This window comes from Polychytrium aggregatum, assembly GCF_025602895.1.
Source record: "Polychytrium aggregatum strain JEL109 chromosome Unknown BJ171scaffold_32, whole genome shotgun sequence".
Taxonomy (NCBI): domain Eukaryota; kingdom Fungi; phylum Chytridiomycota; class Chytridiomycetes; order Polychytriales; genus Polychytrium; species Polychytrium aggregatum.
The window spans coordinates 188100-200722 of NW_026516234.1; the positions used below are offsets into that span (position 1 = coordinate 188100).

Consider the following 12623-nt stretch of genomic DNA (forward strand, 5'->3'; position numbering starts at 1 on the left):
GCGGCCAGACACGGACAGACGCGGACAGACACGTGCGGGGGATGCGCAAGAGAGGGACGCGCAGCATGGACACCAGCCAGCCAGCGAGCCAGCCAGCCGGACGACGGACATGTTCGGTGGACTGGGCAGACAGCCCATATGCGATCTCTTCGCGCTCGCGCATGGGCCGGTGCGGTTGTGGTCGGCCCCTCGGCAGCGGCAGCGCGCCGCCAGCCAGCAGCCAGACAGGAGTCACACGGGACGAAGGCAGTTGTACGAGGGTATCGCACGTGTGCAAGCGCACGGCATGCCAATGTTATTTTTGATGATGTGCGAGAACCGATATTACATGGCGACAATGGCATGGATGGATGGATGGATGGATGGATGGATGAACGATGAGGAATGGAGATCAAAGATGAGAGCTGAAACAGAAATGCAGTCTATAGTCCGTGCGAGTAAACAACAGTGAGCTGGCCGAGACATGCTCGTGATCCTGTCCGGATCGGGCCAGTGTCCAAAACTGGGAGATGGGTCGAGTGGTAAAGTGCGGGTCCAGGAGGGTGCGATCAGAAGGTCTTTGCGACCGTGACCGAAAGAGAGAGGGAAGAAAGCAAAAATGGCCGTCCAGGCCGCGGGGCGCCGGGCGTTGGCTCCGTCTGGAATGACAAGAGCTTACATCGCTCTCAACATCTCCTTGAAGAACGGGTGAGCCATGGCCTCCTTGGCCGTGAGACGCTCCTGGTGGTCGTAGCGCAGCAGCGACTCCAGCAAGTCCAGGCCCTCGTCGGTGACGCGCGAGCAGTTCGAGTCGTTCACGAGCGACTCCCAGTCCATCTTGGTGTACGCGGACAGCGAGCCAGGCAGAAGCGACTGGGCCTTGTAGAGAGGAATCGAGTAACGCTTGCAGTACTCCTGGAGGTCGCTGCCGCCCATGATCTTGACGATCGCCTGGAACTGCGAGGGGTAGTCCTTGGCGGCGCCCTTGAAGACAAAGGGCACTCGGAACATGAACGAGGCGAGGATGCAGCCGACGGCCCACATGTCGATCGACGAGTCGTAGGTCTCGTAGTCCAGGAACAGCTCGGGGGCCTTGAAGTACAGCGACGAGACGCCGCGGGTCGAGTACTTCTTGTTGGGCTCGTAGAACTCGGCCTGTCCCCAGTCCGCCAGCATCAGCTTGCCTGAGGCGATATCGTACAGGATGTTCTGGGGCTTGATGTCGCGGTGCATCACGCCACGTGAGTGGCTGTAGTCGAGGGCACGCAGCAGATCAAACAGGTAGCGCTGCATGCGCATCAGATCCATCGACTCGTCGAGCTCGCACCATCGGCAGCTGTTGGCAAGCTCCATGACCATGGTGTCGGGGATAGCGGAGCTGGCCGTGGTCGAGTACGAGCCGTGGAAGCCGACAATGTTGGGACCGCCGCCGAGGTACTCGAGGATGTACATTTCCTTCTTGAGTTTGAGACAGACCTTCTCGGGCTTGATGACCTTGACGGCAACTTCCTCCTGGGTAGAGTTGTTGACGCCGCGGTAGACGTTTGAGAAGGTGCCGGTGCCAAGCAGCTCGTAGAGGCTAAAGTCGTTGGCATTCCTGCAGACATACAGAGACAGAGTATATGTAAGTGGGTGTGGGTGTGGGTGTGGGTGTGGGTGTGGGTGTGGGTGGCATTGGAGGCCAAGCCACGGATCCGGACGGCTTGCCGCATTGCCAGGCTTTCCCAGACCAGGACAGATACTTACAGGCACCGAGGAGTCCACGACTTGAGGCTGCTGTCAGAGATGCTGAAGGCAGCGTTGCTGTAGATGCGCGAGATGCCGTTCTCTGTGCGAGAGTCCTTGGATGGACCCAGATTGAGCGACGACCACATGTCCGAGAGCTTGCGCATCGACCATCGCGAAGGAGCATCGACCAGGACCACCGAGGGCTTCTGGCCCGAGGTCTGGGTCTGCAGTCTCTGTGCGGCGGGAGTGTTGGGTTGTTGCTGTTGGCGGGTGGATGGCTGGAAGGGCACAGCAGCACGTTTGTCAGACGACTCATTGACTTGGATGATCGCCATGGCTGTGATTGGATCGATCGGAAGGGTGCGAATCGGAAGAGGAGCCAGGTTGGGCTGGAGCAGGTGGGCAAGTAAAGCGTGCAGGTGGGGTGCAGTGAGCGGACGAGTGCGGAGGGCCGGTGCACAGGGCCCGGTATTTGAATGCCAGCCGCGATTTTTTTGCGCCTGCAGGCACAGCGCGGCGTGGGTGACGTGGTGGGCTGCGTGGGGGTTGCGGACGTGAGGTTCCATGACCCACCGCCAGGATTCCGAGGGGGCCGGGCTCGCGGGTCGGCCGCGTGTGTACAAGCTGCCCATTACAGGAATCTTTTTTTTTTTCGCTCTTCCGAAGGGGGGGGCAGAAGTCGCGTGGGGTCTGAACATGCACGGGGGGTTGGCCACGGCATGCTGAGCCGGGACAGCACAGGGAACAGCGCGTGGGACGGCAGCCCACAGTCGGACGAGCCGACGCAGCCGCCGCAAACAGAGGCGCTGGTGCACAGACACTGTGGCGGCGGCGGGACAGCAGCAGCGTGCGCAGCGGCCGCCAACGGGCAGCGGCGCACCAATCGGAGCCGTGCTCGCGGCGCGTCTCGCAAAGAAAAAAAGTCCTGCCTCTTTTGGCCCGCGGCACCGCCACGGTTGTGTTGCTGTGCGCTGAGCGAGGCGCTTGGCGGAGGCGGCGCTGCCAATCAGCATCCGTCCCAACCGGCGCCGTTTCGGTGGCTGCGAGGCCGCTGCATCGACACCGCATCCCGCAGATCCAAGAGCGAGAGGGAGAGGGAGAGAGAGAGGGAGAGTGAGAAAAAAAATCCGGTGGGGTTGGGGAAAGCAGGCGGGAGAAGGAGGCGACACATGCGGCCGCGGTGTCAAGTGCGGGTGGGTCAAGTGCGGGACTCGCTGGATCCTCCGCAGATGGGACGCCGGGTCAACCACCCCGCTCGGCGACGTGCCATGCATCGCTGCCACGGGAAGCCAATCGCATCCTGCATGGGAGAAGCACGACCGCATCCATGTCAGTCCACGCCATGCCCGGCCAAGGTGCTTGCCAGCTCTCGCCGATTCGTGATGCAGGCCGATCCAGCCGCATCCCTCTCCGCCCCTTGGGCTTTGAAACGTCTTTACCTTTACCTTTGCCTTTGCCTTGCCTGACTTCCCACGCACAAGGAGTACCTCCTGCCGGCGTCGATCTGACTCTTTGCCCGTGAGCCTGATCCCCCGACCACTCTGCTCGGGCTTTGTTCGTGCACGAGCATCTCCACCGGCCAGATCGCACTTGACTCGCTCGCTCGCCTTGGCTTCCCGGCCGGCCCACCCGTTCCATCCCATTGGGTCAACTGCCCGGCACCCACCCTGATCACCCGGCAAAGGAGTCTGGTTGCAGACGACATCTGTCCAAGGCGGCGTCGACTCCCCACCCCAGACCTCCGCCCCAACACCGGCCCTCTGCGTGCGCAAACCCAAACAGAGTGTGCTTTCCACGATGGGTCACATCGCGCTCGTCAGTTTTCATCTTGTGCAAACATCAGTCAACACCGTGGGAACCGGCGACCAGCCCCCGGAGCAAGTCCAGGTCTCGGCGCAGACTCGATCCAATCGGGTTCAGGTCCTTTCTTCGCCCCCCGCCCGCCGCCTCCACCTCCACCTCCACCCCTGCCTTTGCCTCCACATCCACCCCTCTCCATCCGCCGCGCTCCGCTGCCTCGTTCTTTCCCAAGACCTAGTCGAAAGGGATCGGCTTCCGAAGCGCACCGGCCGTCTTCTTCTCCAGGGCCGCCCCGAACGCGCTGGGGACTCGCAGACCGCAGCAAGTCGGGTGCTCCATGCCAAAGGCGTGAACGTGGTCGTTGCCGATCTCGTCGTCGTGCGGGATCGGGCCCGAGGCCTCAAACTGGATGAGGCTGCCGAAGCGAAAGTGCTGCATGATCGGCAGTTTGTTCAGCACCTCGGCGCGGTACATCTTGATCATGCCTTCGTTGACTTTGCTCCACTTCTTGACGCCAGAGATGTCGTCGAGCATCGGTGAGTTCCAGCGCAGCGACTCTGTCTTGACCGAGTTGATAAAGTCGATGCACGCCAGGTACATGTAGTCCTTGGAAAACTGCTCGAGAATATCCGGGTCGTGGATGGACTTTGGTCGGATGTGTCTGTGGTCTGCGCGGCGGCATGGGTGCTGTTAGGCTTTGGCAAGAGCGCAGGACCATCGCAAAACTGCGCGGCAGGCGTGTGTCGCTGAATCGATGCTTCCGGACCAGCCAATGCCACCGTACCGCCATGCATTAATCACGCCCTCGTGGCGATATTGTCGGTGCAGCCTCTGCTCAGCATCCGCCACCACCACCGACGGCCATTCCCACGCCGTCCTCAGAGTTCGCCCTCGGTGACCGCCCGTTGTGGATTCCCAAGTCTATCTGCGCCGTACCTGTCAGTTGAGCCGAGCCAAACAGGAAGGGCAAAAAGTGATAGTCGTCCAGGCCCCACACACCGTGCGAGCCGGCGGGCTCGAGCCAGTAGGCCTGCTGGAGGCTTCGCATCAGGAGAATGTACCTGGCGCGGAGTATCGCAGAGTCAGTATCGCCACCGGTGGTGCTGTCCGCTCCAGCCCGATCTTGCTGCTGGCGGTGGGCCGTCCCGGCGTTGTGGCCTCCCCCGTTACCACAGCCATGGCCGCTGCTGCTCGGCTAGGGCGACGGGCGGATGGACAGATGAGCCACTCTGACGACGCTCCAGCCCCATGATGGCGACGCGAGCCCCCTGAACAGCCCCCTCCTCCAGGATCACACCACGCCACCAGCAGCTCTGCAGCGCCATGACTCATGCACCGTCCACCAGGGATCTCACCTCCAGAAAGCCCGGAACACGACTGCCGGGTAATCATCTGACGTGATCAGGCCGATCTTCTCGAGGCAGAAGCTGCAGCCGTCCCCAGCCCAGTGCAGACCAGATCAGTAAGCGTCCTTGCAAGCCTGCTTTGATCTCGCGACACACAATCGTTTTTGAGCGCATCTCTGCATCCCCATCCCGACACCACCGACACCGCCGCTTCGGTCCACCTCCATCGCCAGCTGCCCACCATTTCACTCCAAGCCAAGCGACATTCACGGCACACTCACAGGAAGCAAATGAAGTTGGCTTCGTGTCCGGTGCCATAGTCGATGCGCTTGCGATTGCCAAAGCTCAGAAGCAGGTACGATGAAACCTCCGCATTGGCTTCCGCAGGAATAAACTTGCCCGTCAGCTCCTGAATATTCTGCAAGCCATGGGCCGGCGGGCCCCCAGAAGCAAAATGAAGACGCAATCGTGAGTTCTCTGGATGGCCCAGTGCGAGTGTGAGCGACGGTGGTGCCAAGTCGAGCCCAGAAAGGGGTTGGCCGCATCTGGCTTCCACCTTGCACTTTTCCGGAGCCACTCTTCCTACCTTCGATACAAGATCATACCAGTCTTTGAATGCAGGGTTGCCGAAGCGGGACTTGAGATTCCCTTGGGCGGGAATCTGGCTGCAGTACTGCTCGAAGGTGTCCAGGACATGGATGATATCGCTAACTACCTTTGAGTGCGATTGCCAGTGATCCGGACGAGAATGGCGATCCCAATGGCAGGGATCGCCGCGGGGATGCGTTTGAGCGGGCCGATTAGTGACCAGAGAAGGGATTCTTTGCAGTAGCACCATCGCCATCGATGCCGTTCAGACAGATCGCCGCACATGCATTTCTTCCCGGCATGAGGGAGCAGCCCTCGACCCTGCTGGTTCGCATCACTCGGGGTTGTCTTGGCTGTCGTCCACCAACGGCTCGACCGCCAACCGCCAACCGCCAAACCGCTGGACGGGTCGATTGTCGTTGCTGCCGCTGTTTGCCCACAAGCCGATGCCGTACCTGCGATTGATGGTACTCCTGCCTCAGCGTCCGGCCCTTGGATGCTTCGTTGAGGCGCAGGATAAAGTCGACAAACTCCCTGTGGGTCTCCGACGCCTGGAATCGCTCCAGATCCTCTTTGGTCAAGATCGCTCGAGTGGGCACCCGAAAGGACGAGGGTGGCGTGGCTGATCCGTCAGCAGCCGCGGGATGAGAATGGTCTCCATTCGGGTGGTGGTGGTGGTGATGGCCATCGGAATCGTGGTGGTGGTGCTGGTGGGAGCACTGAGCTGAATGGACATGCCCCTCGATCGGCGTCGCAGCGACAGGATTCTCCCGATTCTGGTCCAGTTCCTGATCTGCAGCAGGACGTGCGTCGTCGCGGATGGAGACGCTGGTTCCGTCAGAGATTACGGTCATCGTTGCTAAGAACCGCTAATGTCGTATGGGCTGGTCTGATGGGGCTCAAGCGGGATGGATTGGAAATCCCAAGAGCAGCGATTGTTGGCGAAAGGACAGGGCCGTGCTTTCGTCAGCACCGTCTGTGGCCGCGCGACCGAACGAGCGGCCCGGCCTCGCTCAGCTTCGAGCTCCCCGCCCTCTGGTCATAAGCTCCCCAGGAGAGAAGCATTGCGGCATGAGCACGACGGCGAGCCTGTATTTCCGTTGCTTGCCCAGAATCGCTTGTCGCATCGCTGCATTCCCGGAGGCCACCCCATGCCTCCCTCCCGACATCCCCGGATTCCCACGTCAGACATATTCACACATCTGCGCTCTCACAGCCGCTTGCCCAGCGCAAACAGCTTGCTTTTCATCACTCGCTGTGTCAGGCGGAATGTCAGACTAACTCGTGTCTCCCGTCTGCACTCGGCCTCATCGTTCGCTTCTGGGCCCGGCGGCAGGTTGATGCAGCCAGCCCGCCGATCAGTCTCGATCGGGTCGATTCCATGCAAGTACGCCGTGTAGACCTGGTCCTTCAGGACCAGGAGACTCCTGGGCTCGACCCAGACCGAAAACTCGGGCGTTCGTTGCTCGCTGCCGATGGGATCGTCCAGCATCGAGGACGCCTCTGGACTGCCATCGCAGCGCCGGCGATAAAAGTTGAGGACACAGTGGCTGCCGAGCGAGACCGTTGCAACCGTCGGGTAGTATGCGGGACCGTCCTCGTGTGGCATGATTCCTTGGCCAGGCAAATATCTGGGGACAGGCCCAGGAAGGCAGCAGTGACGGCTCAGCAAACCGGCGGTACGTTTCCCAGGGCGATCGATAAGCGGATCCTCCTGCTATCGCCCACCTCCACTGCTACCTGCTTCTTTCGTTGCCCGCTCATGTCGTCGCCGGGTTCTGGCATTGCCCCCCTCATGCTGTTGTGGTCTCGACCCCATGGAAAGCCGAATCGATCGCACACGCAACCAACCAATACATACTCGTTCACAAGACAGTGGTTTGGCGGACGCATATCCTCCGTGAAGGACCCGACTTGACCCAGCTGCCCTGCAAGCCGGGTCAGCCAGCCAGGCAGGTCCTCGGGCAGTCCGACCAGCTGCTTTCCGGAGGGTGTGGCTCCCCAGTTCTGCAGCCGGCGGTTCTTGAGCGTTGTCCACTTGGGCTTGGGCGCCGCATAGACCTGCGCCAGGAGCTCCTGCTCCTGCTCAACGGTGATAAATTCTCGGATGTAGTAGAGCGACGGCGGGGTGCCCGGCACTTGGTTCTCGACGTCGGTGATCATGGCGGTTGCAAGGGAGCCCCTGGTCGTTGCGGGTCCTGCGCGAAATCTGGGGAGTTTGCAGACATGAGACGAGAGCGACCGGGCCTTCTCGGCGACACGGGCCGCTCTCGGCGAGAAGGAACGGCGACCCGCGGCCAGCCACGCTGCGGCTGCACGGCATATGAAATTCATTCACCGGCTGCGCAGGCATATTGGCCTTGCCACTCGGCCGCTTGCCGGGCGCCGTACTCGGTTTGTCCTTCTTTTTCGCTCGATACGGCGCCTTGGCCTTGACGAGAACACAGCGGGCATATCTCCGAAGCAGCAGCAACAAAAGCAGCAGCAGCAGAGCCAGACGCATCAGAAGCACCAAAGCATCAGAAGCATCAGAAGCATCAGAAGCACGAAGCAGCAACCTTTGCCTTGTCTCGTGGTTCCCTGTTACCCCTCCTCCACTTGCACATCATCTTCTCCCAGTCTTCACCATGATCAACCGCGTTGGACTGCAGTGCGCCAGAGCCTCGGCCCGTTTCACGGCCGTCTCGCCCGCTGCCTTTTATGCCCCTCGCCATGTCGCTGCCACTTTCCACTCTGGTAAGCGTTGGGCCGGCTGCAGCAGCCATGTTCTGCGATGGCGCTGACTCGCTTCACGCAGCATGGCCGGACATGCGCCGGGGGGGGGTGAAGATGCTAGCAGCAGACCATATCGATGCCAAAGTCCACTGCTGATCCTCTATACTCCATCCAGCTCGCGTGAACCTCTTTGAAAAGTCCAGTGCCTCCAACAGTAAGCCTCTCTGGCCCCTGAGTTTCGTAGAATAGCTTCGTCCCGGTGGTTGGTCGGCATATGAGCGGCCTTACCCGCCTTCATCCTCTGCCCATGCACCATCGCCATCGCCGTCGCTGGATCCAGCACTGTCGATCCGTCCGCTGACGTCTACTGTCCTAATATCCACCAGGCGCTGCCACCGAGATCGAGCACAAGTCGCGCATCAGCGGCTCCTACCACTGGAACTTTGAGCGTGCCCTCTCGATCGTCTCGGTTCCCCTCCTCGGTGCTGCCGCCGTCGTTGGCCCCAACGCCCTCATCGATTTCGCCCTCGGTGTCGTCATCCCCCTCCACATCCACCTTGGCCTGGACTCGGTCATCGTCGACTATCTCCCCGCTCGCCGCACCAAGGTCCTCAACATCCTGGCCACTTGGGGTCTGCGTATCGGCACCGGTCTGGCTCTCTATGGATGCTACCAGTTCAACACCAACGACGTCGGCCTGACTGCCTTTGTCAAGCGCCTCTGGACCGGAAAGCTCTAAGCCCGTCGCAATAAAGTCGACGACCACTCTCTTTCTTTTGGCATCGAACCGGATGATCTCGCAACGAGTGGACAGATGGTTCTGGCGAGCGCTTTTGGCCCCGATGAGATGCATCCGTCGCTCGATCACATCGATGGACTCTGCCAAACGACTGTCGGTGCCGTTGCTCGCGGCTTTGCTCGAGCATGTGAAAGTCGAGCGCACACAGGCAGCCGCATTCACTTGACAGGCTTTGGCTATCCCACTCGAGGCCGCCGATGATCTCCCGATGGCTGCGAGTGACCTGGAGGCAGAGCTCGATCGAGATGGATCTGTTGTGCACTTGCGCTGTTTTTGTCCGGGCGGCAGTTGGGCCAATCTCCGGCTGATTGAGGGCCGAGTCTCGAATTCCGTCGCTTGTGTCGTTTCTGTCGCTGTTGTCGCTTCTGCTGGTTCTGCTGCATTGTCTCGGGCCGCGCCTTTGTTCAAGAATTCGACCTGCGTCCCTGCCCTTGGCTCCGCCAATGCTCAACCACTCGTCTGATTCGGCGGGGGGGGGAGTCGAGCAGCCTTGATGATGCGGTGGCACTTGTTGGTCGCCCATCGTCTCTTTGTCGACACAAACCTGGTGCTGAGCAGTCGCCTGGGTCGTCCCCTTGGTTGTCGCCAACGAGGCTGCCATCCTCTACTTTCCCACGCTCGCATCCACGCACTTTCCTTCCCCACAGCTCCCCTGTCACTCTCTCCACTGCCGGCTGCCCCTCTCCCAGCCCACAGTCCTCCAGCCCACCTGTCGAGCGAGCCCCGTCCTCCACCAGAATCTGCCACAGCCCCCTGGCCGGACAGATCCACGCCCCCGCCCGTCGCGTCCGTCTCGGCAATGCATAGCAAATGAAAGAACTGTCAGTTTTTCAAAAGGTCATAAGGAGCAAGTCGTTTCTGGGCCAGAAAAAGAAATCGCTCTCTGGCAGCGACGAGAGCGTCGCCAAGCCCAGACACCGGAGCGCCACAACCGGCGCTGCCTCGGCCCAGAGCGAGATACATTTGCCCAAGAAGGATGCCAACGGCAGCAATCACTCGAGCGTCTCATCGAGCCTCACCGGCATCCGCGTCGACGAACCGACAAAGTCGAATGCGCCGCTCACAGATATCAGGCCTTCGGCGCGGAGCTCGACCGCCAATCGACCCGGCGGGAGAGGTGTCCTCACCCGGCATGCCAGTTCAGGAGCCAGGCTCACGGCCGAGGCAGGAATGCCGTCGGTAGCGACCCTGCCCCCAGAGAGCAGCCACCCGGTCATCTCGATGAAATCGAGCGAAAGCCACTCGCACTTGCTCACCACTCCCGACGGCACCTTGCGCCACGTCCGAAAGAAGAGCTTCGTCCAAAGCTTTGTCCATCTCGTCAAGAGCCCGTTCGGCTCCAGTATGCGCATCCGCAACCGCCTCACCTCGCCCCACATCTCGCAGTTCAAGCCGCCAGAACTCGATCCCTCGACGCTCGAGATGGGCACCTCGCCCTCGATTGAGATCCCCAATATCATGGTGGACGGCGAAGTCCAGCTCGATGGGTTTGACACAGCTCTCGAGACCAACCTCACCAAGACGGGATCGAGTACCTCCGTCAACTCATTCGTGGGTGACCTTCCGCGCTTCAACTCGTCCGCCTCAACCCAAGACTCCTCCGACCTTCTGACGCAGCCCATTCCCGCTCGGCAAACTCGCAGTCGCTCGCTATCACTGCCAACCTCGGGCATGCGTCGGGCAAGCATCGGGGCTCTGGCAATCACAAACTCATATGTGCCGTTCCCACCAAGCGGCCCGCCCCCGACAATCCACGACCTGCATCTGCAGAAGCTCCTGGGATCGGGTGCCTTCTCGAGAGTGCTTCTCTGCTCCAAGAGGAAGCCCGCCTCTGCTGCCTCTGATGCTACTACTACGACTGCTACCACTCCTACCACTACTGCTACCACTACTACTACCACTACTACCACTACTACTTCTGCTACGGACGGTCTTCCTCCTCCATCGTTGTTTGTGGAATCCAACCCAGTTCCACACTCGTCTCTGCCGCGACACATGCAACATCACGTCCTGACCGTGCTGCAGCATCCCACATCCTTGGCCTCACCCAATCCATCGCACCAGACCCTTACTAGCTCTCTCTCGACCGCACTGCCATCCACCAGCAAACTGGAGGAGACACCAGTACCTATGGCAGTCAAGGTCATGTGCAAGCGACAGGTTCTGGAGTGGAACCAGGAGCGGCATGTGCTGCAAGAACGCAAGATCATTTCCAAGCTGCATCACCCCCTGATAGTCCAGTGTTACGGCGCCTTTCAAGATCTCAAGCACTTGTACTTGATTCTCGAATTTGTCCCCGGCGGTGACTTGTACCAGTATCTGCACGAGCAAACAGTAGGCGATGTTTCTGTGTCCTAACCCCGCAATCGTTCCTCTCGAGTCCCAGAGTCGATTTTTTCTTTTTTGAAGTGTGCTGCAGCATGAGGCCTGTAGTGGTCTTCACGTGTGTCGTTCTTGCTCAACTACCCTGCTTCAGCGTTGTGTGCACCACCAAATGTCTCCCGTCTCAGGTGCAAGTGCTCGCAACCAATCTTGATGTGTCTCTCCCTCATCACGCAGCGATTCGAGGAGCCCAAGGCCCGGTTTTATGCTGCCGAAGTGATTTGTGCGCTGGGGTACATCCATTCGGCACATCAGACAATCTACCGAGACCTGAAGCCCGAGGTAGGAGGGGCGCCGATATGCTCGCTGCACGGCGAGCGGCCGTCGACTCAGCAGCGACGACAACTACAGCACCATCCGGATCGACGACTCTGACTGTTGATTTGTTGCACCTCCTCCCGCTCCAATTCCCTTCCAACCACCTGCCCCATCCTTAGAACATCCTTGTTACCGAACAAGGACACATCAAGCTCACGGACTTCGGCTTTGCAAAGATGGGCACCTCTGCAAACTCGTTTTGCGGCACACCGAGCTACATGGCGCCAGAAATGATCCTGCGGAAGGACTACACAGCTGCAGTCGATTGGTGGGCGTGCGGGATCCTGATCTTCGAAATGATCTCGGGATACGCACCCTTCCAGGGCGAGACTAGCAAGGAGAGCTTCGAGAAGATCCTGGGGGGACAGATCAAGTGGCCGGTACACGTCCCTGTGGGGCCGATCCGGGATATCCTGAAGGGGCTGCTCGCCGCCAACCCCCTGAAGCGCTTGGGATCCAAGAGCGATGCCAAGGACCTCAAGTCCCATCCGTGGTTCATCGGCGTGGACTGGGCTGTGGTCGACTGCGGTGGTGCTCGCCCACCGTTCCAAGTCACTTCCAAGTCATCCTTCAACGTCGCCGCCGCCAAGGATGACCCCAAGGAGGAGATCAGCATCGACGACCTGGACTTTTCCGACAGCGCCAATCCCGATTATCCGTGCGGCGACAACCTCAACCACGACGACAGCATCTTTGAGAGCTGGTAGATTTCCGTCGGACGATGGGAGCCAAGCGCCTGTCACCCTTGGCAGCCCAGGGATGAGCACAGTGGCCGTTGGATACCGGAACGAGCGTCTCGAGATACAGGTGCCGGTGCACACTCTCGGGCGAACACATGGCGCCCTGGTCGAGCACGAGTCGAGTAGCTTGCGAACCATCTGCAAACCCGCTGGGATGGTGATTAGCGGCAGCGGCTTGACAAAGCGCCGATGACCATTGCTGTGCGGCAAGCACAAGGCATATTCTAC

At 60.3% G+C, this 12623-nt stretch overlaps 5 protein-coding genes across 5 annotated transcripts; 2 read left to right on the forward strand and 3 right to left on the reverse strand.

Moving 5' to 3' along the window:
* Nucleotides 1–337: 337 nt before the first annotated feature.
* BJ171DRAFT_601012 (casein kinase II) lies at nt 338–2137 on the reverse strand. Its single transcript, XM_053115058.1, has 2 exons — nt 1726–2137; nt 338–1576 (listed from the first exon to the last, which is right to left on the reverse strand). Exons 1-2 carry the CDS (start codon nt 2040–2042, stop codon nt 655–657), a joined length of 1239 nt encoding a protein of 412 aa, XP_052964404.1. The 5' UTR covers nt 2043–2137; the 3' UTR covers nt 338–654.
* Nucleotides 2138–3672: 1535 nt separating this feature from the next.
* BJ171DRAFT_514718 (uncharacterized protein) lies at nt 3673–6428 on the reverse strand. The gene is made up of 6 exons (XM_053111857.1): nt 5897–6428; nt 5440–5568; nt 5135–5271; nt 4863–4934; nt 4444–4568; nt 3673–4175 (listed from the first exon to the last, which is right to left on the reverse strand). Exons 1-6 carry the CDS (start codon nt 6293–6295, stop codon nt 3742–3744), a joined length of 1296 nt encoding a protein of 431 aa, XP_052964405.1. The 5' UTR covers nt 6296–6428; the 3' UTR covers nt 3673–3741.
* An 85-nt stretch (nt 6429–6513) lies between these two features.
* BJ171DRAFT_514720 (alkylated DNA repair protein alkB 6) lies at nt 6514–7668 on the reverse strand. Its single transcript, XM_053111858.1, has 2 exons — nt 7303–7668; nt 6514–7072 (listed from the first exon to the last, which is right to left on the reverse strand). The coding sequence occupies exons 1-2, from the start codon at nt 7602–7604 to the stop codon at nt 6652–6654; spliced, it is 723 nt and encodes a 240-aa protein (XP_052964406.1). The 5' UTR covers nt 7605–7668; the 3' UTR covers nt 6514–6651.
* A 173-nt stretch (nt 7669–7841) lies between these two features.
* On the forward strand, nt 7842–9383 carry BJ171DRAFT_514722 (CybS-domain-containing protein). The gene is made up of 3 exons (XM_053111859.1): nt 7842–8177; nt 8332–8370; nt 8543–9383. Exons 1-3 carry the CDS (start codon nt 8069–8071, stop codon nt 8893–8895), a joined length of 501 nt encoding a protein of 166 aa, XP_052964407.1. The 5' UTR covers nt 7842–8068; the 3' UTR covers nt 8896–9383.
* A 1702-nt stretch (nt 9384–11085) lies between these two features.
* Nucleotides 11086–12615, forward strand: BJ171DRAFT_461484 (uncharacterized protein; the record flags this gene model as incomplete). The annotated part of the gene is made up of 3 exons (XM_053108482.1): nt 11086–11289; nt 11515–11619; nt 11775–12615. 3 exons carry the CDS (start codon nt 11086–11088, stop codon nt 12360–12362), a joined length of 897 nt encoding a protein of 298 aa, XP_052964408.1. The 3' UTR covers nt 12363–12615.
* Nucleotides 12616–12623: the final 8 nt, after the last annotated feature.

Excerpts from the sequence above, each read along its gene's own strand:
- BJ171DRAFT_601012 (XM_053115058.1), bottom strand. The coding sequence starts at position 2,042 with ATGGCGATCATCCAAGTCAATGAGTCGTCTGACAAACGTGCTGCTGTG. Across the intron at positions 1,577-1,725 it reads TCGTGGACTCCTCGGTGCCT|GAATGCCAACGACTTTAGCC; the intron begins GTAAGTATCTGT and ends GTATGTCTGCAG.
- BJ171DRAFT_514718 (XM_053111857.1), bottom strand. The coding sequence starts at position 6,295 with ATGACCGTAATCTCTGACGGAACCAGCGTCTCCATCCGCGACGACGCA. Across the intron at positions 5,272-5,439 it reads GGTATGATCTTGTATCGAAG|AATATTCAGGAGCTGACGGG; the intron begins GTAGGAAGAGTG and ends CATGGCTTGCAG. Across the intron at positions 4,176-4,443 it reads TGGCTCGGCTCAACTGACAG|ACCACAGACACATCCGACCA; the intron begins GTACGGCGCAGA and ends GCCGCCGCGCAG.
- BJ171DRAFT_514720 (XM_053111858.1), bottom strand. The coding sequence starts at position 7,604 with ATGATCACCGACGTCGAGAACCAAGTGCCGGGCACCCCGCCGTCGCTC. Across the intron at positions 7,073-7,302 it reads AACCACTGTCTTGTGAACGA|ATATTTGCCTGGCCAAGGAA; the intron begins GTATGTATTGGT and ends GCCTGTCCCCAG.
- BJ171DRAFT_514722 (XM_053111859.1), top strand. The coding sequence starts at position 8,069 with ATGATCAACCGCGTTGGACTGCAGTGCGCCAGAGCCTCGGCCCGTTTC. Across the intron at positions 8,178-8,331 it reads CGCTGCCACTTTCCACTCTG|CTCGCGTGAACCTCTTTGAA; the intron begins GTAAGCGTTGGG and ends TACTCCATCCAG. Across the intron at positions 8,371-8,542 it reads AAAGTCCAGTGCCTCCAACA|GCGCTGCCACCGAGATCGAG; the intron begins GTAAGCCTCTCT and ends AATATCCACCAG.